Below are 27,589 nucleotides of genomic sequence, written 5' to 3'. Positions count from 1 at the left end.
TGTTGAATAATTTTAATGTTCTATCTGCTACATGTTTGGAATGAAAGCATTTCTATGATAATAATGTATATTTCAGGTCCAAGACTAAGCCTGTCATCAATGTCATATAGATTAGATGTTGAAAGATGGTTCAGCCTGTTTGTTTCTTCATTTAAAGGACAGATTCGACATGACATACTCACTGTTGCACTGGATATGAACAAGTAAGTCTTTAACTTCTTTAAAATTTAATATGGTCTAATATGAAAACATTATTTGAGAAAAGTTGCTACAAGTAATCAATTACCTTTATGGCTGGCGAGATTTTTATATTTCGAAACACCTTGAAATATCCTATTGATTTGATGAGAAGGAGATACACAATTGAAAAAATTGCCATTGAATTGAGTGACACATTTCCCTTGTGTTTCTTGTGAAATCATTGTATATTGAGCTCTCCATTTCACTGTTTATGTTTCTTTTAAAAATCAGTATTGTGAAATATTACAAATATATCTATCCTAGTGACTTTGTAGAAACAGGGTTATCCTTTACTCATTAGTATTAAAATCATTCGCAGAAATCATGTACGATTATAAATCTGGTATTTGTTTATTGAACATAATTATAAGTTCAGTTTTTTCATGAACCCATGATGAAACTGAAAACTATCTTTGTGTAGTGCTCAAGTGAAGCAAGAACGTATAACTAATATGCTTCCTTTTATCTTTAATTGAAAAAATGGAAGGGAAAGTCAGCTGATGATTGGACCTGTCAGGTCCATATTTTAGGGAAACTTTGTGTTTGTTTTCATTGCATTTTATTGATTTTATTTTAGAAGATCATGTAATGCTGATGGGAGTGTGATTCAGAAGTTTATATTTGAAGACATGCAAACAACAATGAGAAGTGTTTCTTTAAAGACAGCTGGTAATGTTAATCCTAGAGATTATTTAGGAGAGAACAAGAAGGCACCTTTTTATGAGCCAGTGTTAGCCTGCCTTTTACAAAACACACCTGCTAGTTTAGAAAATCTATACAGTCAGAAAGTGCCATTATCACAAAGGTAGGTTTAGCATTTTCATATAAGTTAAAGTGGTAAGGTATAAACAAACGAATTAAAAAGGGTTCTGCAGAACGGTCTGGCCTAGAACTATCTTGTCTTTTTATTGTGAACCAAATTAATCTTTTCCACCTATTTACTAGAAAGTTGCTATCTTAAATGAAAAAAATATTAATTAGCAAAGTCTATGGATTGTTGTGAAAACCCAACTCTAAAAGTGTTTAGTTAAGTGGGCTGTACATGTTGTATATTTCTATTTAATAGTTATCAAGTATCTGATAGTCAATGCTTTTAAGTATTTTGTTTATTTTTTACAATAGACTGGTGATTTCCTCATGTAGTTTCTAATTAAGCGAAAGATATACACTTAGAATTTAATAAATGAACCCATAATATATTTTCAATGAATAATGTAGGTAATATATAATTGCAGTCTTGTATTACTTTTGAACTATCTTCCATTTTAGTCTTTATGAAGAACTGTTAGATGTGATTGTATAACATTTGAACTATCTTCCATTTTAGCCTATATGAAGAATTGTTGGACGTGATTGTATTACTTTTGAACTATCTTCCATTTTAGCCTATATGAAGAATTGTTGGACGTGATTGTATTACTTTTGAACTATCTTCCATTTTAGCCTATATGAAGAATTGTTGGACGTGATTGTATTACTTTTGAACTATCTTCCATTTTAGCCTATATGAAGAATCTTTAGACGTGATTGTATTACTTTTGAACTATCTTCCATTTTAGCCTATATGAAGAATTGTTGGACGTGATTGTATTACTTTTGAACTATCTTCCATTTTAGCCTATATGAAGAATTGTTGGACGTGATTGTATTACTTTTGAACTATCTTCCATTTTAGCCTATATGAAGAATCTTTAGACGTGATTGTATTACTTTTGAACTATCTTCCATTTTAGCCTATATGAAGAATTGTTGGACGTGATTGTATTACTTTTGAACTATCTTCCATTTTAGCCTATATGAAGAATCTTTAGACGTGATTGTATTACTTTTGAACTATCTTCCATTTTAGCCTATATGAAGAATTGTTGGACGTGATTGTATAACATTTGAACTATCTTCCATTTTAGCCCATATGAAGAATCTTTAGACATGATTGTATAACATTTGAACTATCTTCCATTTTAGCCCATATGAAGAATCTTTAGACATGATTGTATAACATTTGAACTATCTTCCATTTTAGCCCATATGAAGAATCTTTAGACGTGATTGTATTACTTTTGAACTATCTTCCATTTTAGCCCATATGAAGAATCTTTAGACGTGATTGTATTACTTTTAAACTATCTTCCATTTTAGCCCATATGAAGAATCTTTAGACGTGATTGTATAACATTTGAACTATCTTCCATTTTAGCCCATATGAAGAATCTTTAGACGTGATTGTATTACTTTTGAACTATCTTCCATTTTAGCCCATATGAAGAATCTTTAGACGTGATTGTATAACATTTGAACTATCTTCCATTTTAGCCCATATGAAGAATCTTTAGACGTGATTGTATAACATTTGAACTATCTTCCATTTTAGCCCATATGAAGAATCTTTAGACGTGATTGTATTACTTTTGAACTATCTTCCATTTTAGCCCATATGAAGAATCTTTAGACGTGATTGTATTACTTTTGAACTATCTTCCATTTTAGCCCATATGAAGAATCTTTAGACGTGATTGTATAACATTTGAACTATCTTCCATTTTAGCCCATATGAAGAATCTTTAGACGTGATTGTATAACATTTGAACTATCTTCCATTTTAGCCCATATGAAGAATCTTTAGACGTGATTGTATTACTTTTGAACTATCTTCCATTTTAGCCCATATGAAGAATCTTTAGACGTGATTGTATTACTTTTGAACTATCTTCCATTTTAGCCCATATGAAGAATCTTTAGACGTGATTGTATAACATTTGAACTATCTTCCATTTTAGCCCATATGAAGAATCTTTAGACGTGATTGTATAACATTTGAACTATCTTCCATTTTAGCCCATATGAAGAATCTTTAGACGTGATTGTATTGCTTTTGAACTATCTTCCATTTTAGCCCATATGAAGAATCTTTAGATGTGATTGTATTACTTTTGAACTATCTTCCATTTTAGCCCATATGAAGAATCTTTAGACGTGATTGTATAACATTTGAACTATCTTCCATTTTAGCCCATATGAAGAATCTTTAGATGTGATTGTATAACATTTGAACTATCTTCCATTTTAGCCCATATGAAGAATCTTTAGACGTGATTGTATTACTTTTGAACTATCTTCCATTTTAGCCCATATGAAGAATCTTTAGACGTGATTGTATTACTTTTGAACTATCTTCCATTTTAGCCCATATGAAGAATCTTTAGACGTGATTGTATAACATTTGAACTATCTTCCATTTTAGCCCATATGAAGAATCTTTAGACGTGATTGTATAACATTTGAACTATCTTCCATTTTAGCCCATATGAAGAATCTTTAGACGTGATTGTATTACTTTTGAACTATCTTCCATTTTAGCCCATATGAAGAATCTTTAGACGTGATTGTATTACTTTTGAACTATCTTCCATTTTAGCCCATATGAAGAATCTTTAGACGTGATTGTATAACATTTGAACTATCTTCCATTTTAGCCCATATGAAGAATCTTTAGACGTGATTGTATAACATTTGAACTATCTTCCATTTTAGCCCATATGAAGAATCTTTAGACGTGATTGTATTACTTTTGAACTATCTTCCATTTTAGCCAATATGAAGAATCTTTAGACGTGATTGTATTACTTTTGAACTATCTTCCATTTTAGCCCATATGAAGAATCTTTAGACGTGATTGTATTACTTTTGAACTATCTTCCATTTTAGCCCATATGAAGAATCTTTAGACGTGATTGTATTACTTTTGAACTATCTTCCATTTTAGCCCATATGAAGAATCTTTAGACGTGATTGTATTACTTTTGAACTATCTTCCATTTTAGCCTATATGAAGAATCATGGATGTTATTGTATAATATTTGAACTATCTTCCATTTTAGCCCATATGAAGAATTGTTAGATGTGATTGTATAACTTTTGAACTATCTTCCATTTTAGCCCATATGAAGAATTGTTAGATGTGATTGTATAACATTTGAACTATCTTCCATTTTAGCCCATATGAAGAATCGTTGGATGTGATTGTATAACATTTGAACTATCTTCCATTTTAGCCCATATGAAGAATCGTTTGATGTGATTGTATAACATTTGAACTATCTTCCATTTTAGCCCATATGAAGAATCGTTTGACGTGATTGTATAACATTAGAACTATCTTCCATTTTAGCCTATATGAAGAATCGTTGGATGTAATTGTATAACATTTGAACTATCTTCCATTTTAGCCTATATGAAGAATCGTTTGACGTGATTGTATAACATTTGAACCATCTTCCATTTTAGCCTATATGAAGAATCGTTGGATGTGATTGTATAACATTTGAACTATCTTCCATTTTAGCCCATATGAAGAATCGTTTGATGTGATTGTATAACATTTGAACTATCTTCCATTTTAGCCTATATGAAGAATCATGGATGTTATTGTATAATATTTGAACTATCTTCCATTTTAGCCCATATGAAGAATTGTTAGATGTGATTGTATAACTTTTGAACTATCTTCCATTTTAGCCCATATGAAGAATCGTTTGATGTGATTGTATTACTTTTGAACTATCTTCCATTTTAGCCCATATGAAGAATTGTTGGATGTGATTGTATAACATTAGAACTATCTTCCATTTTAGCCCATATGAAGAATCTTTAGACGTGATTGTATAACATTTGAACTATCTTCCATTTTAGCCCATATGAAGAATCTTTAGACGTGATTGTATTACTTTTGAACTATCTTCCATTTTAGCCCATATGAAGAATCTTTAGACGTGATTGTATTACTTTTGAACTATCTTCCATTTTAGCCCATATGAAGAATCTTTAGACGTGATTGTATTACTTTTGAACTATCTTCCATTTTAGCCCATATGAAGAATCTTTAGACGTGATTGTATTACTTTTGAACTATCTTCCATTTTAGCCCATATGAAGAATCTTTAGACGTGATTGTATTACTTTTGAACTATCTTCCATTTTAGCCCATATGAAGAATCTTTAGACGTGATTGTATTACTTTTGAACTATCTTCCATTTTAGCCTATATGAAGAATCATGGATGTTATTGTATAATATTTGAACTATCTTCCATTTTAGCCCATATGAAGAATTGTTAGATGTGATTGTATAACTTTTGAACTATCTTCCATTTTAGCCCATATGAAGAATTGTTAGATGTGATTGTATAACATTTGAACTATCTTCCATTTTAGCCCATATGAAGAATCGTTGGATGTGATTGTATAACATTTGAACTATCTTCCATTTTAGCCCATATGAAGAATCGTTTGATGTGATTGTATAACATTTGAACTATCTTCCATTTTAGCCCATATGAAGAATCGTTTGACGTGATTGTATAACATTAGAACTATCTTCCATTTTAGCCTATATGAAGAATCGTTGGATGTAATTGTATAACATTTGAACTATCTTCCATTTTAGCCTATATGAAGAATCGTTTGACGTGATTGTATAACATTTGAACCATCTTCCATTTTAGCCTATATGAAGAATCGTTGGATGTGATTGTATAACATTTGAACTATCTTCCATTTTAGCCCATATGAAGAATCGTTTGATGTGATTGTATAACATTTGAACTATCTTCCATTTTAGCCTATATGAAGAATCATGGATGTTATTGTATAATATTTGAACTATCTTCCATTTTAGCCCATATGAAGAATTGTTAGATGTGATTGTATAACTTTTGAACTATCTTCCATTTTAGCCCATATGAAGAATCGTTTGATGTGATTGTATTACTTTTGAACTATCTTCCATTTTAGCCTATATGAAGAATCGTTGGATGTGATTGTATAACATTTGAACTATCTTCCATTTTAGCCTATATGAAGAATCGTTGGATGTGATTGTATAACATTTGAACTATCTTCCATTTTAGCCTATATGAAGAATCGTTGGATGTGATTGTATAACATTTGAACTATCTTCCATTTTAGCCTATATGAAGAATCGTTGGATGTGATTGTATAACTTTTGAACTATCTTCCATTTTAGCCCATATGAAGAATCGTTTGATGTGATTGTATTACTTTTGAACTATCTTCCATTTTAGCCTATATGAAGAATCGTTGGATGTGATTGTATAACATTTGAACTATCTTCCATTTTAGCCCATATGAAGAATTGTTAGATGTGATTGTATAACTTTTGAACTATCTTCCATTTTAGCCCATATGAAGAATCGTTTGATGTGATTGTATTACTTTTGAACTATCTTCCATTTTAGCCTATATGAAGAATCGTTGGATGTGATTGTATAACATTTGAACTATCTTCCATTTTAGCCTATATGAAGAATCGTTGGATGTGATTGTATAACATTTGAACTATCTTCCATTTTAGCCTATATGAAGAATCGTTGGATGTGATTGTATAACATTTGAACTATCTTCCATTTTAGCCTATATGAAGAATCGTTGGATGTGATTGTATAACATTTGAACTATCTTCCATTTTAGCCTATATGAAGAATCGTTGGACGTGATTGTATAACTTTTGAACTATCTTCCATTTTAGCCTATATGAAGAATCGTTGGATGTGATTGTATAACATTTGAACTATCTTCCATTTTAGCCTATATGAAGAATCGTTGGACGTGATTGTACAACATTTGAAATATCTTACATTTTAGCCTATATGAAGAATCGTTTGACGTGATTGTATAACATTTGAACCATCTTCCATTTTAGCCTATATGAAGAATCGTTGGATGTAATTGTATAACATTTGAACTATCTTCCATTTTAGCCTATATGAAGAATCGTTGGACGTGATTGTATAACTTTTGAACTATCTTCCATTTTAGCCTATATGAAGAATCGTTGGATGTGCTTGTATAACATTTGAACTATCTTCCATTTTAGTCTATATGAAGAATCGTTGGATGTGATGCTTTTTCGCTTTGAGAAGTTGATACAGATTGACCAATTTATGAAAGAACCTTCAGTAAAAACTAAGACATGTTTATTAGGGGCAGTGATCCTTAGAAAACTGATCAAACTTTCCTCAAAGGTAAAAAGATTTTATTGTCAAATTTAACAGGGTTCGACACTAATGCTAGCCCGCTAGCCCCGAGACTAGTAACTTTTGTGTCGGGCTAGTAAATGTCCGTAGCGCGGTAGCCCGAGGGGCTAGTAAATTTATATGTCATTGAACATCAAACTGTTGTACTTTCGGCAAAGTACAGTCCAAACGCCGATCATATCTGACAACTTCGTCGAAAATTGTCTACACTGGTTCCGCGACCTCTTTATTTACATACAGATACAGGTACTGGAGGGTAAAAGTTCCACCGTAAACCAGTCGCTTTATACTGTCAACTCCGCCTAAGATTACTCGTCCGATAAAGAAAGAATGCATCACGTTTCAAGATTTTGAAATAAATATTAATTAGACTGCATATACATTTTGGTTTTATTGTATTTTATTATTAATCACATTGATATATCATAGATCCTGTTAAATCGCGTGCATATTTTTACCCTTATCTATTACACAGTCGTCGCGTATTTTAAATAGTTAAAATTGGAAATGTCCTTTCGTTCTTAAAATAGAGCTTTAAAAGGTTCCCTGTTGAAATTTTCCTTTACTCCAAAGGTACACGTGGTGAGGAAAACTATTCGATCTTCTCTGCCTTTATCGAATTAGCGTTTGTCATGTCGTCATAATTATTTCGTATTGCTCGGAACTTATCATTACAGTTGCAATGGACTGAAACGAAAGTAAATTTCCGGTAATAATATTAAATGTGCATGTGATTACATGTAGCTTCTTTTTGAAAACTGGGGGGTGATGATGATAGCAAGACTAAGCCATTGGTATCAGAAAGTGTTCTTTACACGTACTGAAATGTATGCATGTCTTAATGCATTAACGAGAACAGGATGACCCAAATCAGTTTGAACATGAAAACTCGGCTTCAGAAACCAAAAGTAAAATAGGGCAAGGGAACAAGTCAACTTATTTATGTAAATAAAAATAAACATTTTTTTTTTAATTTGATTATTTTAGTTGATGAGTTAACACACATATTTGTTTTGATGTAAATGTAGATTGTCACTTTCTTTGTGGTTGGTCTATTGTTATGTTTGCGGTGGAGACTGTGAGATACATGTAGTTGTCAAGCTCAGTACAACATTGTCATTAATTAATTTGATGCTGCAGGAATATTTGTAAATTGAATACCACCCTATAAACCTGGTCAAGGTTTTGAAGTCTATATTTTTAATCTGGGAACTATTTATTTTTTTAAAGTAGGTCTGGAATATACAAAATGTTAATGTTTGACTGAAAATGTTAACACAATAAATATTTGAGATATATCATAAATTCATCTACAATAAAAATGTAAGTTTTGACAAACAAATTCCTGCCGTTGGATTTTTTTGGTGTAATTATTATTATTTTTTTTTTTTTTTTTTTTTTTTTTTTGAAGATATAACTAGTATGAAATAGGTATTTTTCAGACTGAAAACATCTTCTTAAAAGGCCTCAGAATGCAGGATTTTGCATCTAAATTTCAAATTTTTTTGGGGGGGCATGCCCCCAAACCCCCCTAGCTTGTTCGCAGGCCTATGGCCTGCTCACTTCGTGTGCCGTTGGCCCACGAACCAGGATACCTGACACAGAACGGGGCTGGTTGAATATAATTTTTACTAGCCCTGTGGGCTAGTGCCTATAAAAGTTAGTGTCAACCCCTGTTTAATGTAATTTCAACATTTGTTTAAGGTGCATTGATATTCATCTCATTAGTATGGTAAAATGACGTAGAATATGGTACATTTACATGAGTTTAATTTTCCATTAAATTTTGGCAGCTTGAAAAAAACATGTTCACCCAGCATAAGTTGCCCTGAAAAAGGCTGCATATGCAAGAATAATCGTTTTTTAAATGAAGCAACATTGTCAGTTTTCATAATTATGTTTGGCTTGGTTTTTGGTTAACTGCCTACAGAGCTTACAGCCCTTTGATTCAAGTTTAATAATAATTTTGCTTATTTCTTAACAGTACGTACAATTTAATCGTTTGTTTGCCTGTATACACGATGAAAAATATACTGTGTTCTCATGACATCCAACCTGATATTGAAATTGATATTAATGAATATTTTGAAGCAGAATTGATGTTACTCAAAAGTTGCCATTGAATTATAGAATCAGATTAGAAGATTGAGATGAGTTGGAGACCGTCTTAAATAATATATTGATATTTTTTCTTTTTCAGTTTTCTAAAGTTGGTTGGAATAACAATGAAATAGAAGAAAAAGAATCAAAAACAGATTGCATAGGTATGCATTGTAATCTTAATCCCCTAACATAGAAATATCCCAGTCCATTCTTCTGTATACCTGTCTGATATTGATAAAACTTTACACAGTTGTAGAACATTTATTTCAGATGTGGTAATACTAAAATTGTTGTGGAGCATGAGGTTAATTTGTTCAGGGAGTCAGCAGTTCTAGTTTCTGGTTGACTTAATTAAAATGGTCATACTTTGTTGTAGGCAACACAGGTATTAAGTATTACCCTTGACAAGTCTACCATTTTTAGCTCACCTGGCCCAAAGGGCCAAGTGAGCTTTTCTCATCACTTTGCGTCCGGCACCCGTTGTCCGTTGTCGTCCGGTGTTAGCTTTTACAAAAATCTTCTCCTCTGAAACTACTGGGCCAAATCAAACCAAACTTGGCCACAATCATCATTGGGGTAATTAGTTTAAAAAATGTGTGGCGTGACCCGGTCAACCAACCAAGATGGCCGCCACGGCTAAAAATAGGAGTTAAATGCAGTTTTTGGCTTATAACTCAAAAACCAAAGCATTTAGAGCAAATCTGACACTGGGTAAAAATGTTTATCAGATGAATTGGTAATTTTGAGGAACTTTTGCTGTTTTTGGTTATTATCTTGAATATTATTATAGATAGAGATAAACTGTAAACAGCAATAATGTTCAGCAAAGTAAGATCTACAAATAAGTCAGCATGACCAAAATGGTCATTTGACCCGTTTAGGAGTTATTGCCCTTTGTAGTTAATTTTCACCATTTTTCGTAAATTAATGTAATCTTTTGCAAAAATCTTCTCCTCTGAAACTACTGATCCAAATTAATCCAAACTTGGCCACAATCATCTTTGGGGAAATCTGACATGGGATAAAAATGTTTATCAGGTCAAGGTCTGTCTGCCCTGAAATTTTCAGATGAATTGGACAACTGGTTGTTAGGTTGCTGCCCTCCAATTGGTAAGTTTTAAAGAAATTTTGACGTTTTTGGTTATCTTGAATACTATTATAGATAGCGATAAACTGTAAACAGCAATAATGTTCAACAAAGTAAGATCTACAAATAAGTCAACATGACCTAAATGGTCAATTGACCCCTTAAGGAGTTATTGCCCTTTATAGTCAATTTTTAACAATTTTCATTATTTTGGTAAATTTTTGTAAATTTTTACCAAATATAGTTCTCTGTTTCTAATGGGCAAAGTTCATTATAGATATAATTGTAAGAAGCAAAATTGTTTAGTTAAGTAAGAACTTCAAACACATCACCATCACCAAAATACAATTTTGTCATGAATCCATTTGTGTCCTTTGTTAAATATGCACATAGACCAAGGTGAGCGACACAGGCTCTTAAGAGCCTGTAGTTTCTTTCTGTACTCCTAACTTGAGTTTGCCTTATCCAAATTTTTGTAAAACACATACACAATGCTGAGAACCACCAAATGCAGACAGATTTTGAATTTATGCATTGAATCATCTATCAGTCAAGACTTATCCACCTTTTTCATTTAGAAAGAAGTGAAGGCATTTGTGTCGTAAGACAATTCTTTTTTTTATTTTTTAATATTTTTGGTTACCATTAACTACTTCATTATATATATGTTGAAACTTGAACGAAAGCTATGAAGAAAAAAAGTACTGTACTCTTAAAGAAAATTATAGAAATTAAAAATCTTAGTTACTGGCCAATGTCAAGGAAAATCTCAAACCATATTATATGAACCTAACTTATCATTGCAACAATAGGTGATTGACTGACTGAAATATATCAATCTATGAATGGATAAGTAAAGTAATGGGTCAAGCCTTAATTATTTGAATGCCGAATCCTGATCAGATATAGATGAATACCATATTTTTCACATTTGTCAAGTTTTGACATTATTTGTTACAGATGTAGATATTTCTGACATGTTACCAGAGGTTGAGGATGTTCCAGATGAAATTATAGAAGTCTATAAACCATCAGAGGTAAGTCACAGATATCCATAGCAATAACAATCTAGCGAGTGTTAGATTGAATCTCTTTATTAAATAAATACCTAAACGGTTATAATGTCATTAGATAAATTGTCAAAAACTGCTTTTTTCAGGGAGCCAAAATAATTAAAGAAAATATACTTTACTTGTTGCATATCAAATAGTTATTTTAAAAGAAATCACTTTTAATTGCTAATAAAGAACTATTTCAATTTAGGTGCCAGAATTTTCCAAAGATATGGACAAGTGGGTTCAGATGAATATAAAAGAACATTTGATGAATCTACTTCATGCCTACAACTGTCAGCAACATAAAATCAATTGTGCTGACCAAACCTGTAAACAATTGAAGTCTCTCCTGACACACATGCAAGCCTGCACAGAAGGAAGATTATGCAAAAGTATTTGATGTTGTTTTTTTTTAAATTTTGTTCACAAATCAAAACTGTAGCTTTTAACCATTATTCATAACTAGTATGTATAAAGTTATTTCATCTGATAGTTTGAGAAGATTGAAATTAAAATGCGAACTGTTCTGGGGAAAACAATTATGTTAAAATCAGCAAAGTATGATAAACAAACTGCAAATTATTTGAATAATATTGTAATTGAAATGCTGACTGACCAATTTAACTGGGAAACAATTATGATGGTCAATTAAGAAGTTTATTAATAAATAGATTATTGACCCATCCGATCAGTGACCTGTAATCACAACTTTGTAAACATTAGACAGCTGAGGATAATAAACTCATGAAATACATGAAGACAAGGTACCCCTGGTAAAATCATAGTATTTTGATGCGAAAATATATTACACTTTAAAGTTTTAAAAACTGATGAAATTGATTTGAAGTACTTTCCCATTTGAAAACTGTATCAAGGATGATGACACTAGCTGATATGACCTATCTATGAGTTTTAAAGGGTATTATAATTTCTGTACTTTCATTATTTTCATGTGTGGTGTGGTGTCTCATTAATTTGTACTGTAAATTCAGAAATAAGTGTGTGCATTTATTATTGCTATTTTGATATTTTAGACTATAATGCGATTTTGATATTGCCATATTAAGAAAAATTCTGTTCATATCATACAAATTTTTATTAAATGCGAGTTTAAATTATTGTAATTGTAACCCAGTCACATTTTTCGCTTAATAAAGACATTACAATAAATCTGCATTTACAGTATTTTTGTTATTTTTACTTTCAGACAAAGAATGCTATAGTAGTAGACTTATTTTACAACACTGGAACAGTTGTGAAAGAGTTGAGTGTTCAGTATGTTCTCAATTAAAAGAGAAAGTTGTAATGGCAAGTGTGATGAACTATGGTCATGTGAACTGTGACATGTGTAAATTGATCAGACAGAATTACTGCCATTATACATGTACTCTTCCATGCTTGATGTGTGCTGCTGGGAAGACTATGACAATTAAAGAAAAGGATGGCAGCTTCTGCCTGCATTTCATACGCCAGCTCCATGATGATAATTGTTCAGGTCACACATGTACATACTGTAGTCACATGAAGAAGACTGAGGCAGGAACAAGTTCAAAGTCCACAACATGCTTCACAATTTGTGACAAACCAAACTCTTGTCGACTTTGTTCCAATGAATCGTCTTTGAATAAAATAACATTAGGTAAAGAATATTTAATTAAGATGGATGATGTGGAGGGTAGGTAGGACATTTTTATATCCCTTTCTTTCTTTTGTGTGTCTGTTTGTCTGTTTTTCCATTGGACTTCAGGTCAGGGGCACATGTTTTGTAGGATTGAACTTTGGATGATCTTAGTATGCTTATAAATCAAGGGATGGAGCGTTTTCTTCCATTAAAATCAGGTCATTCTGACATTGAATTTGCCCCCTTATGCATTACTATTGTACCATAGAACTTGGAGATTGACTTATTTGTTTGATATTTTACCTTGAAATGATCTGCTGTAGAAAAAGTCCACCGATTTTAAACAGATGTAGAATACAATATAAAGTATAAAAATTTGATCCGCCCTTATTATATACTGTCATAAATTTTTAATTAGTCAGGTTAAACTTAATGGAAATACTGGAAATTCATATTTGTTTTACAGATCCCGAGATAGTGACAGAATTTATGGTCAAAAATGACCAAACTTATGGTGCTGCATACAGGGCTATAGGACTTCAAGGTTATGGCAAGGACATCCAATCAGATTTCAAAGCTAAAGGTAAAACTATGTACTGTAGTAAATATTCATCAATATTCATATATACTTGATTTCAAAGTTTCGCTAAATTAATGAAATTGTGACAGTTATATGGTTTGTACAGTTTCAAGGTCATATTTATTCAAGTTTTTACATGCACATCAACTGCATTTGTAAGCATCTGCATATATTTCAACAAAAAGTTATACATACCAGGAAATTCTTAACAGTAAGCACACAGGTAAAAAACCCACTATAATCAGTATTTTATATAGATTTAAAATTTTAAGTTTTGTTTTATGAGGGACAACTTCTTGTCTAATCTTATGATATATTTTTATCATTTCAGAGACTGGTAAAAGTCAGTCACCCTACAGGGCTGGTGTTAGGAATAAAAGATTAAAGGTAGACCATGGTACTGGATGGAAAGACCAAGTTACCTTTGGTTTCAGGAATCATTTTATTGGTAAAATGTAAGTTTGTTGCAGCTAAACCCTTTCAAATGTAAACCAGGTTTACTAACAAGAAGTAATTTCTATTGTTTATTCTAGCAAGAGTAATTCCAAATGGCTTAAGGTGTTTAAACTCAAACTTTCTACACTCAATCTTTCTTAGGATGAACGATGGTAGTAACATTAATAAAGCAAGTTATTCAATCCCTGTAGTATTGATTTGAGTACCTTGAGATTAATTATTTATATGTGGGTTGTTTGACACATTCTTCATTTCCATTCTCAATTTTAACCTTTGTGTTCTGTGTGAATGCTGAGCTCAAAAAGTTTTCCCCTATTTTCAGTGTGCAGGCATTATTTACAGTATGTTCATGCATGTTTCCCCCTATTTTCAGTGTACAGGCATTTATATTACTAGTATGTTCATGCATGTTTTCCCCTATTTTCAGTGTACAGGCATTATTATCAGTATGTTTTCCCCTATTTTCAGTGTACCAACATTATCAGTATGTTCATGCATGTTTTCCCCTATTTTCAGTGTACAGGCATTATAATCAGTATGTTCATGCATGTTTCGCCCTTTTTTCAGTGTACAGGCATTATAATCAGTATGTTCATGCATGTTTTTCCCTATTTTCAGTGTGCAGGCATTATTATCAGAATGTTCATGCATGTTTTTCCCTATTTTCAGTGTGCAGGCAATATTACTAGTATGTTTTCCCCTATTTTCAGTGTGCAGGCAATATTACTAGTATGTTTTCCCCTATTTTCAGTGTACAGGCATTATTATCAGTGTGTTCATGCATGTTTTTCCCTATTTTCAGTGTGCAGGCATTATTATCAGTATGTTCATGCATGTTTTCCCCTATTTTCAGTGTGCAGGCATTTTTATCAGAATGGTCATGCATGTTTTTCCCTATTTTCAGTGTGCAGGCATTATTACCAGTATGTTCATGCATGTTTTTCCCTATTTTCAGTGTGCAGGCATTTTTATCAGAATGTTCATGCATGTTTTTCCCTATTTTCAGTGTGCAGGCATTATTACCAGTATGTTTTCCCCTATTTTCAGTGTTCAGGCATTATTGCTGGTATGTTCATGCATGTTTTCCCCTATTTTCAGTGAGCAGGCAATAGTACCAGTATATTCATGCATGTTTTCCCCTATTTTCAGTGTACAGGCATTATTGCCAGTATGTTCATGCATGTTTTCCCCTATTTTCAGTGTACAGGCATTATTACCAGTATCATCACAGACAGGAGAGTTGGTGATGAATGCTACAGCATACTGTACAAGAATAGAACATGAAATATTCCAGGAATCAAGTTGTCAGGTATGATAATAGGGAAGAATAAGTTTTCTAAAGACAAAAAAAACACTCAGCTGAATTTGTAATCATTTCTTAAATTATTAAGATTAATTTTTTTTCTCTTGGAAAATAAGTACTGGTATTTAAAAGGTCTTATTTAAATTCACTTGACCCAAAGGGCCAAGTGAACTTTTCTCATCACTTGGCATCCATCAACAATCAGCTACTTTTAGAGAACCACTGAATGGATTGAAACTAAACTTGGCATGAATGTTCCTTAAGAGTTGCTGAACAGGTGTTGTTATTTTGTATCCACTTCCTTTTTAACATAGGACCCTAAGAGAAATGTCTTCTTTTAAAGGACCACTGAAATGAAACAAACAAAACATGGTAAAAAATGTTCCTTATGAGGTGCTAATGAAGTGTTGCTATTATGTTGTCAATTTACTGTTCAAGATGGCCACCAGGTTTTTTTATGCAGTTAAGCTGCATTATGCGAGCACCCTGGATTTGTGTTCTACCCAATAAATGCTGTAATACATGCCATTGTTATTATCTAGCTGGCTACTATGTTATACATAACTAATTCAACCCTTTTTTTTTTATTTACTTAAAGAAGTAAAAAAAAATATACTTCTATAAGTGATTTATTTTGGTTGAATAATCTCCCCTTATTTTTTTCAAAAATTCACTTGTATAAATCATATATATTCATGTATGGGACAATATAATAAATCAAATGAAATATAGAGGAGTCCCCTGGGTTACCCCACCCCTCCTGTTTGAGAATTTGGAAAGGTTGAGATCCCCACCCCTAAACAATATATATTCTTGTATGGGTCAATATAAGTAATTAAATGAAATAAAAGGGGAGTCCGTGGGTCACCCTACACTCCTGTTTGAGAACTTGGAAACTGATGAGATTCCCACCCCTAAACCACATATATTCATGTATGGATCAATATAACAAATCATTCACATTTACTATATGCAAGGCAGTCAGACATCACCTTTGAACCCTGAAGTAGTTAATATCTGTCTGATTTGTGTCTCAAACCTTTTGTACTATAGAACAAAAACTCAGTTTTTTTTCCAGGGAAACCAGTCCATTCATACTATGACATGTGTGTACTAAGTCAACTTGTAATACTAACAGTCATCTAAAACCAACATAAACTACTAAATAGAACAACTGCTATCATTGCGAACTTGTATCACTTAAAGTATACATTGATATATACATTGCTTTTGAAACCTTGATAACATATACATTATTTGCTTAAATAGTTAATTCATTAGATAAACATAAATGTACAAAATATGAATGTTTAATGTTGAAGCAACATTGCCACAGTTTTCATATTTACGTTTGCCTTGTTTTTGGTTAACTGCCTTCAGCTCTTACCTCCCTTTGATTTATTAATTCTAGGGCCAATTGTAAACCAAGAGCCTCTATAGCTAGTCATCAATCCTGTCCATCAACATTTAGAATATTTTCTGGAATATAATTACAATTGAACAGTGAAGTATCATGTGACAAGATTTGTTGAAATCTATATCTATTTAAATGTTTAATTTTGTTTGTGTCTGTCTTAAACAGTATATAGAACTTTGCTATTAATAAAGATGGGATTAAAACTGATTGCTGCCTTGTAAAGAATTATGTGCTATTTTTACACAATATCATATTTGAATGTGATTTTTACAGGAAGACTACATTCATATAATCTTGAATAGATTATATTGTATCATAAAAAGCATAGAACAGCAGCATTTGGATGGAGTATCTGAAGAAACAGGTATTTTATTTAAATTAATTTAAAATTATTTAAAAGGCAAGGATTGGTTTAAGGAAATTTATTGTGAGAAGTATTTGTCATTTTGTCTGTTTGTCAATATTCAAGTAATGGCGTTCACTATTTCTATCAATTCAGCTTCACATTTCAGAATTTAGAAAACTGGGATGCGTTATATTTTGTTTGCAGATACCTTGTTATAGGAGGTTTCCATTTGTCATATGTATTTTGTCCTTGGGGATCTGTAATAATATAGGATATGTCTAACCATGTATTTATACTTTGGATTTTGGGCTTTGTTTTTTAATTGGTTTATTTGTAAGGTCCAAAGGATCCAAAATTAAACTTTATATGGTTTCAACAAAAACTGAATTCTTAGGGTTTCTTTATAGTAAAACTTACAGACTTTCAGCATAGATGCATTGATCAGTATAACTTCTTATAAAATTTTGATATTTTAAATAAGATGGCAAACGCCATTGACAGTAAAATCTGATATGACCCATTTACAATTAGTATTGAAACATTGAGTTTGATTTTATACATTTACAATTAATTTTTCTACAATCCATAAAAAAGTTGGATGTAAGGATTGACTAAATGTTTTTACATTATTTGTTCTTTAAGATGTTGAGGGACCAAAGTCCAAGAAAAGGAGGAGAATACCAGATCACAGCTGTGATGATGATGATGATGATATAGAAGAAGATGACGATGGAGGACTTACTGAGGTACTTAAAATAAAACAGTGATAACAAAAAATGTCTACTTTAAAAAATTGACCAAACATCATGTACATAAAATTACTGTATATGTTATAATCTATAGACAACTTGCTTTCTTAATCCTGTTGTCCCTTAGTGGAGCATAGGCCATTAAGGGCTATTCCATTAAAATGTATGTAGAAGGGTAGGAAAGGACTTTCAAAATATCCTTACAACCAAGAACCATTTTGTAGATAATTTTACATAATGGAAATAGATGCATACAATAGATGCATACTGATAAAAGACCCATGACCCACATTTGATAATTAAAATTCCATCCTTACCCTCCCATACATTTAAATGGAATAGCCCCAGTGATATTCCTCTACTTGGTTCTATTTTTAGTTTACAGGGCAAGAATTAATAGAAAATGTCTATTTGAATGTTATTTGTTTTTCAGGATCAGCTGAAGTACTGTCAACTATATGTATCAACAAAAGTGCTGCAAACAGGAAATATTCTCAGTATGAAACCCATGATTCAGGTGATTGTCTTCACCGGTGCCTTCCGAGCATTTGAACTATTCAACTGTTTGGACTCTAGGGACATTGGAGAGAGCAGTGACAATTTAAAGAAAGAACTTGCATCAAAGTTGTTACCTAAATACCAAGACCAAGCCATATTCAAAGCATTATCCAGCTTGTATTCCTATGGTCTCCAGCTATATTATGAAATACCCTTAACCTTTACCTCATTCCTGGTAACTTATGGTGGACTATTGAAAGAAGATAAAGCATTGCTAGCCATTCATGCTTTGACAGAAAATGTCAGCCCTTCAATAGATACTAAGACTAAAGAATTCAATGGTAGGTTAATTGGAAAACATTAAATGTAACCTGTGTAATCCAACACACTAGGGGACCAGTAAATAATGTCAGATGAAGCAGGGTGTCAGAATACTCAGTATTTTTCTGAAAAGAAAGAAATGTTTTGGGACCACAGAAATGTGTTGGTTAAAGAAGGATGTTGGAAATACTCGTGTGTCGGATTAGGCTGGTTACACTGTATGCTTATCATCTGAATTGGTCTTGTCCTGATTTATTATGAACTTTAATCAGGCAGGGATACAGGCAATCCCCTCTTTCTTGTATATGAAGTCCTAATATCGCACATAATTGATGAGTTTATCCTATGAATGACATATCACTGAGGTGATAAATTCTTTCAATACCAATGATAAAAACTGTTTTACTTTTTTTGCATTTCAATGTTTCCTTTTATAGGTACTTTGAATTTAGAATAGAAATAGTTGTTCTAAAAATAGTTTTGTTATTATTTCCCAATCCAACCTGTACATGAATTGTAAGGTTATAATGATTTGATTGAAAAAAAATTGAACTATTTAAACTTTATTTTCTTTGCTGATAATAATTGCATCAAAAATATTTTCAATTTTGAATAAGCATACTACTTAGTTACTTATTTGTTGTTATTTTGTCTGCAATAAACTAAAGGCTGACAGTACATCTTAGGCAAATAACAGAATATATAACAGAACAATGGGAAATGGTTTTGTGTGGGAAAAACATATGCAATTAACAAAATTATGCAATAAAGCAATATGTGATTAAGTGGAGTTGACTGTACTTTATAGTCATGTCATAAAATTTAGCATTCACACCCAGGTTTTTTATGCAGTTACATTGTCTTTTCTTAATTGAATCCCTCTTTTCTATATTTTCAGGTAGTGCTATAGATCATTATGGTAAACTGATGAAGGTTTTATTCCCAACAGAATTTAGCAGATTTCATATAAAACTAGCAGAACAGGTACATATTTTGAAAATACTTTGGACAATTATTTCTCATAGTTGTAAGTTTTTGTATTTACTGCATGCTACGTCAGGGAGTCTCTGTGGCTGAGTAGTCTAAGTGTTAGAATTTACTGCATGCTACGTCAGGGAGTCTCTGTGGGTTAGTGGTTGTTTTTGTATTCACTGCATGCTACGTCAGGGAGTCTTTGTGTCTGAGTAGTCTAAGTGTTTGTATTCACTGCATGCTACATCAGGGAGTCTCTGTGGCTTAGTGGTTGTTTTTGTATTTACTGCATGCAACGTCAGGGAGTCTCTGTGTCTGAGTGGTCTAAGTTTTTGTATTCACTGCATGCTACGTCAGGGAGTCTCTGTGGCTGAGTGGTCTAAGTGTTTGTATTCACTGAATGCTACGTCAGGGAGTCTCTGTGGCTGAGTGGTCTAAGTTTTTGTATTCACTGCATGCTACGTCAGGGAGTCTCTGTGGCTGAGAGGTCTAAGTTTTTGTATTCACTGAATGCTACGTCAGGGAGTCTCTGTGGCTGAGTGGTCTAAGTGTTTGTATTCACTGCATGCTACGTCAGGGAGTCTTTGTGTCTGAGTAGTCTAAGTTTTTGTATTCACTGCATGCTACGTCAGGGAGTCTTGTGGCTGAGTGGTCTAAGTGTTTGTATTCACTGCATGCTACGTCAGGGAGTCTTGTGGCTGAGTGGTCTTAGTGTTTGTATTCACTGCATGCTACGTCAGGGAGTCTTGTGGCTGAGTGGTCTAAGTTTTCGTATTCACTGCATGCAACGTCAGGGAGTCTCTGTGGCTGAGTGGTCTAAGTGTTTGTATTCACTGAATGCTACGTCAGGGAGTCTTGTGGCTGAGTGGTCTAAGTGTTTGTATTCACTGCATGCTACGTCAGGGAGTCTTGTGGCTGAGTGGTCTTAGTGTTTGTATTCACTGCATGCTACGTCAGGGAGTCTTGTGGCTGAGTGGTCTAAGTTTTCGTATTCACTGCATGCTACGTCAGGGAGTCTCTGTGTCTGAGTGGTTGTATTTGTATTTACTGCATGCAACGTCAGGGAGTCTCTGTGTCTGAGTGGTCTAAGTTTTTGTATTCACTGCATGCTACGTCAGGGAGTCTCTGTGGCTGAGTGGTCTAAGTGTTTGTATTCACTGAATGCTACGTCAGGGAGTCTCTGTGGCTGAGTGGTCTAAGTTTTTGTATTCACTGCATGCTACGTCAGGGAGTCTCTGTGGCTGAGAGGTCTAAGTTTTTGTATTCACTGCATGCTACATCAGGGAGTCCCTGTGGCTGAGTGGTCTAAGTTTTTGTATTCACTGCATGCTACGTCAGGGAGTCTCTGTGGCTGAGTGGTCTAAGAAGTTACTACTGTCATCACTAGACAGTAAACTGTAAGGTTGTGAATTTCACAACCCTCTTAATTCACAACTCTCTCATGCCTGTGCACTGGACTACAATCTTAATTGACTAGGATTGTGAGTTTTCCTGTCAAAGCTCTGTGGTTTTCTCTGGGCTTCCTCTGTCTATTAATATAAACTGGCCGCATAAAATAGCCTAAGGCAGTTCCTTTTTGGCCCCAAAATATAGCATTTTTACAAAATTGTGAAAATGGTATCTTTTAGCTATTTACTGGAAAGTAGAATATTTCTGCTACATACATATGGGCTGTTTTTGACATATATTGGGTACTTGCTTTAGCCTCATTAACCCTTTCAATGCTATACACGGCATATGCCGCGATGACGTACGCCGTTCGCCACTGCTATTCGCGGCATATGCCGCGATGAAAAAGGATTTTTCATTAGGACTCTTAAACCATTCGGTTTTCATTCGGGTTCTCTCTAATTTTTCATTGTTTGAATCTAGGATATGCAAGGTCTCATTTGCGCTTGAAATCCCGACAATTTTTATAGTAAAATCATGCAGTAGAAGGAAAATAGAAGGAAAATAAAAGCAAATATTTTGACAAATGCAAATGGCGGAAATCGGAAACGAAGCTGTAAATATGGAAAAATTTCAGCATTTCCTTGGCGAAACTATCAACGAGGATTTGTTAAAAGGTTTCTTGTTATCTCAATGTGTTTATTACATTAAATTCGTGTGGGAAATCTGATTTGATCGATCATTACGAGACGTAGAAAAAGGGGGGAAAACGGAGGTTGACTGATTTTTTATAGGACGGAGCTATTTATTTGTGCCAACGATTACATAAAACATTATGTATGGTACAATACGCTACGGAATCGGGCAACTGGTGTCTTCTTTACAATATGACAGATAAAACAACAAAATAAATGAAGACTAAAAGTAGTTTTTATTCAAAATTCAACACAAATGTAATAAATTACACCTTTTACCTGTTAATTACCTGAAAACGCAGGTAACCTGATAAAAATTTCAGTAAAATAATTGCCTAACATTACAGTTCATGCTCTCCTGAGCATTTTTCATGCAATAAATTTCTCTGTATCTCATATAATAAAAAAGATACAGCAGTCTGAAAAGGAAAATACTGTTCTAATGAATGAAATAAAAAAAAATGCAGCAGCAGCAGCCATTTTTCTATTTTTTTGTGTAGCGTTGAAAGGGTTAAGTCATGCTTAATTACTGAAATCTTCTCAATTTTAGCATTTAAGTTAAGTTTTAGACAGTTTCCGTCTTAAATGAAAGTGGCTGTATTCGTGTTGATTCATAATATTGAAATGTAATTTGTATTTGATGATAATACATAACATGTATAAAGGTTGAGGATAAACATGTATGTGGCCACTTTTTTATGGATAAAAAAACCATCTGAAAAATGACACTTTTTGGCATATTTGATTAGATTTTTCATATTTAAGCTTGAATGGAAGCGTTTTAATTACTAAATCAGTTACAATCTTTCACATAAACAAAACTAATTGAATCAATATTAGAATGGACACTTAAGTGTTTAAAAAGTGCAAAAAATCTTTTGTTAGATTAACTTTAAATTTGAGGCAAAAATCAGCCCTTAGCGAACCTACTCCTTTGATATGATCATGTTTCTTCAGCTCAATATTTGATATTTGTATTCTTGATATATAGAACTGGATCATATATTGCATATAGATGAGGCAACCAAAGTATTATGCTCATGAGGTGATTTTGCTCAACCTATAATGGCCCTGTAAAACCTTTAATCTCAAGACTGGAACTATAAATTTCCATGTTAGTTATATATGGAAAGATTTTTGTGCAATGTTATTAATTTCCTAACAATATTGATCTCTTTTACTACAATCAGATGAATTAAAATCCATAAAACGGAAAATCTAACAAAATTTTCCTTATTCTTTTCTTCATTTTTATGAGCATTACTGTGGATTCATTTATTTTCGTGGGTACCAATTTTTGTGGATTTAGGAAAACTTGCATGTTCGTGGATATTTGATTTCGTGGTTTTGCCATAGTCTGCATACAAGCCATGAGAAAATTTGTCATTCGTTGAACATTTAATTTCGTGGTTCAACTGTTCCCACGAAATCCACAAAAAATTGGTATCAACTAATTATAATGAATCCAGTATATTTTCTGGTCTGTGAGTCCGTTCATTCCTTAGCCCCGCTTCAGGTTAAAGTTGTTGATGAAGTTGAAGTCCAATCAACTTGAAACTTAGTACACATATAAAAAGAAGATGTGGTATGATTGCCAATGAGACAACTATCCACAAAAGACCAAAATGACACAAACATTAACAACTATAGGTCACCGTACGGCCTTCAACAATGAGCAAAGCTCATACCGCATAGTCAGCTATAAAAGGCCCTGATAAGACAATGTAAAACAATGCAAACGAGAAAACTAATGGCCTCATTTATGTAAAAAAAATGAACGAAAAACAAATATGTTACACATAAACAAAAGACAACCACTGAATAACAGGCTCCTGACTTTGGACAGACACAAACATGAATAATGTGGTGGGGTTAAACATGTTAGCAGGATCCCAACCCTCCCCCTAACCTGGGACAGTGGTATAACAGTACAACATAAGAACGAACTATAAAAATCAGTTGAAAAAGGCTTAACCCATCAGATAGACAAAAAATATTCCTATATTTCTAATTTCAATGCCAAATTAGAGATTTCCCCCCATTTTTACGGTCCACTAAAAATAGAAAGTGAAAGTGCAGATGGGGCATCTGTGTACTGGAACACATTCTTGTTTTATATTAAAATTGTTTAAAGTCTAATATTATTAGGACAAGTTTAAAAAACATAAAAATCAAATTTTTGAATTTTATTTTTTCAGTTCTTATTGAGCCTTGAGACAGTGAAGGACAAGGCCTTTGTAACAGCTGCTGTAGAGCATTTTATGGACTACTACCATCTATTTCCAGAGGCACAGCATAGAATGATACTTATTAATTTGATGATAAAGTTCATTAAAGAAAAATGGATTTCTCGCTCTGATAAATATTATAACAGTTATGCCACTAAAGTGTCCCAAACACTGAGGGTTTTATTAAATAGTGGGTTTGCTGAAACTATAACTGTTCTGCTCTTGGAAAACTGGTCAACTGTATGTCAATATTTTAGGCCAAATGACATTAAAGATATTTTAAAAGATATAGAGAAAGTTGTGCAGAGAAATGATGTTAAAGACACTGATCAGCTTCTTAAACTTGTTGAAACTTATCTGATGGAAGAATGTGTTCATGAGATCCATTGCGGGACATTGGTTAAGATCTTTTACAAAGATGAGAAAACTTTTGCATCTAGAGTACTTGGAAAGATCAGTGACAACAGAGACAACTACACACAAGCCTTGTTAATGAAGCTGAGCAAATATGTCAAGGCTATATCACCACGTGCACCCTTTTCTGGAGTGTCTTCAGCTAGCAATTGGTTACTTCTGATGGCATTAGAAGCTTGTTCAACGAAATGTAAGACCTACAAGGTAGCAGGTTCATCCGCCATGACCTTAGAAAGTAGGGTTCAACTTTATGAACCTACAGAAAAAGAATTGAAGTACTTTGTACACTTTTTTGAGGTTATAGCATCCTCGGTTAATACCAATTTAATTAAAACAAATGAATTCTTACAAGTATTAGAGGAGTTGAAGATTATTTTCATTTCATCTTATGATGTTATGATGGAATTTATCAATGTGGTAAAGAAGTATAAGGTCCAGGAGAAAGTACTAAAGTTGCTTGAGTATACCATTGTAGAATGCTGCCGTGAAAGGTTTACAGAAGAAGTACGCAGAAGTAATTATTGCAAACTCCACATATTAGTTGACAATTTGAAAGAAGCCTGTCATATATGTGAAGACAATGTAACCAATGGAAAGTTACGATTTCAAGAGCGTGTTATCAATCATTTGTTGGAAAAATTCAAAACAAAAGAAAAAACATGTGAGAAAATCAAAGCTCCATTCTCTTGAAGACCGATTTGGCCTGATTTTGATGTGAGATATAGGTTTTGCAACTATGTAACTTGTCATGTGGGTGTCAAAGGATGGAATGTTATTGATGAAATGTTGAATGGAGTCACATTGATTTTTGTTCTCCATGAATTGGATAATTGTTGGACTGTTTCATTGTTACATTAATAGAAAGTTTTTTGAATCAAAGGACTGATGTAATGCTATCTATATCTTATTGAGAGAAAATGACTTTAAATTCAGTTTTAAACAATTTTTTTTATAATTTTAGCAACTCCAAAAATATGAGTTAAATTATTGTGAAGATTTTCATTAAATGCTGCATTGCAATAATGTGATTAAAATTAATTGTGCTAGTCGATTCTTGTAATTATGTCCTCATACCAAAAAAACCCAAAAAAAACAAAACCAATATGACATGTATGTAGATAGTTGTTTGATTAGTCCCACACTAAAGTTTAAAATGTACAAATCAATATAAACAACAGTTATCGTCCTTTGATTTTCGTTATATGGTCAAATATAGTCCCTAGTATGGACAGTGTGTTATATGCCAATCTTATACCTCTTCCAAATTTATTTCTTTATGTTTTATTGCTCAAATAGCAAGAAGGGGGATAAAATTACACTGAAAATTTTGATTCATGAATTTTAAAGTAAAGTAGTGATTTGGTCAAGCTAAAAAAGGTTTAAAATAAGCATCTTGGAAGCTGTTAGAAGATTTCAAGACCCCCTGAACATAAAATTGTCCACAATTTGAGTTAGAGCCTATGAAGTTTTCTATAATTTTGATTTGATTTGTCCCAAAAGTAGTACACCACACTGTAAAAATATTATTGAGAAAGCACCTGTGGAATTTTTTTTATTTCTTTTTATTGTCTAAAAGAAATGCACTACGAAATAACTGTGTACTTGGACCACATTGCATGAATATTGCATGCTTTAGATTCTCCATAACTGATCCCACTATTTTCTTCAAGCTCGTATATTTTTTTCTTTCTAGAGTTTCTACATATTACAAAGTTTAAAATAACAAAGCACTTATAAATTTTAAAAGATAAGAATTTATAATAACTCCTCTTGTAAAATTTGAGTCAGAAATATCTTTATTCTGAAGGCTCCTGTACACATATGAGATGTGTATACTGTAATGATTTCTATTTAATTTTTTTTTCTTAAAATCAAATGTTAATGAACTTGGTCTTTCGTGGGAACGACATAGGGGCATTGTGTTTTTCAGTGATATTGACACATTCTTGTTTAAAAATTTCTTTTAAAAATGTCTTCCGAAATCCACTACAAAACTACTGTCCTTGGTGGCACTAAATGGGATAAAAAAAAAAAATGATTTTCAAACTTTTTGTCTTCTCGAGTTATTAGTGCACAATATATAACATATACAAAATTTTTTTTTCTCAATTTGTGGACTATTCCATCAAAATGAATGTGGAAGGGTTAGAAGTGGCTTTTTGGTCATGATTTATTGGCCAAATTGTATGGTTGTGCATTCAATTCTTGTAAGCAAAACTACTAGAAATATTTTGGGTTGTGAATGGAGGTAGGTATACAAGAAGACTTTTATTCTCCCAGGTTCATATTACTCAGATAGCCCTGAAGTAAAAAAAAAAAAGAAAGGAAAAAACAGAATATGGTCAAATCATGTATATATGTTACATCAAGGTTGTTATGTTTTTGGTTTAAAAGATGTCTTAAGTGTGCAATTTGGATGTATGTATATATTTTTTTCAATTGAGAAATGTTAGATTTTTAGGATATTATGTTGTTTATTTTTTTTCAAATGGGAAATCTTTAGTTTTTGAGGATATTGTTTACTTAATTGAGAAATGTTAGTTTTTGTGTATATTGCATTTATTGTTTTATAGTTTATTTAGAAATGTTAGTTTTTAGTGGAAGAAGACGTCAAGTCTTCTGAAGACTTAAGGGGCCGACCCTTGGCATTGAGTCTCTGTATGCCGCATTCATTTCGTGTATTACAATTTCAGAACAACTCAGATTCCTGACCCCGATTTTTACACATGATTAGGCATCTGAATCATTTAATTTGTAAATTATGATTGTAAAACAATCACTATCGTAAATATGACCCTTTTATTTATTTAAATTATTAGATTTCATCTCATCCACATGAACGTTATTTGTTTACTTGTAACAGGATGTTTTAACTGTAGATATTTGTATTACGCATGCGTGAATTTGGTATCGGGACAACTCGCCCTGTTTACAAGTTAGCCCTTGAAGTTACGAATTTGCAATCCTGCAGACAAGAAGATTTTGTTTTTATATAAATAAAAAGGATATATAAAGTGTTGTCTTTATTCATGGTTTTCCTTTGTCAGGTGAATTAGATGCCCTT

General features: G+C 32.6%; 1 protein-coding gene across 1 annotated transcript in view; it reads left to right on the top strand.

Moving 5' to 3' along the window:
- LOC134714359 (uncharacterized) overlaps nt 1-27,115 on the top strand; it is a 41,031-nt gene extending 13,916 nt beyond the window's left edge. Inside the window, exons 8-22 of the mRNA XM_063575599.1 lie at nt 77-203; nt 818-1,045; nt 7,132-7,279; nt 9,492-9,555; nt 11,442-11,518; nt 11,745-11,928; nt 12,744-13,175; nt 13,624-13,740; nt 14,069-14,192; nt 15,394-15,502; nt 17,187-17,277; nt 17,902-18,005; nt 18,442-18,851; nt 19,730-19,811; nt 24,082-27,115. Coding sequence (XP_063431669.1) covers nt 77-203; nt 818-1,045; nt 7,132-7,279; nt 9,492-9,555; nt 11,442-11,518; nt 11,745-11,928; nt 12,744-13,175; nt 13,624-13,740; nt 14,069-14,192; nt 15,394-15,502; nt 17,187-17,277; nt 17,902-18,005; nt 18,442-18,851; nt 19,730-19,811; nt 24,082-25,215 — 3,431 coding nt within the window. The 3' untranslated portion in view covers nt 25,216-27,115. The remainder of the gene's footprint in view (nt 1-76; nt 204-817; nt 1,046-7,131; nt 7,280-9,491; nt 9,556-11,441; nt 11,519-11,744; nt 11,929-12,743; nt 13,176-13,623; nt 13,741-14,068; nt 14,193-15,393; nt 15,503-17,186; nt 17,278-17,901; nt 18,006-18,441; nt 18,852-19,729; nt 19,812-24,081) is intronic.
- The last annotated feature ends 474 nt before the right edge of the window (nt 27,116-27,589 follow it).

Source organism: Mytilus trossulus, chromosome 4 (assembly GCF_036588685.1).
Source record: "Mytilus trossulus isolate FHL-02 chromosome 4, PNRI_Mtr1.1.1.hap1, whole genome shotgun sequence".
Taxonomy (NCBI): domain Eukaryota; kingdom Metazoa; phylum Mollusca; class Bivalvia; order Mytilida; family Mytilidae; genus Mytilus; species Mytilus trossulus.
The sequence above is the reverse complement of the archived record's forward strand: the minus strand, read 5'-3'. Positions and strand labels throughout refer to the sequence as shown.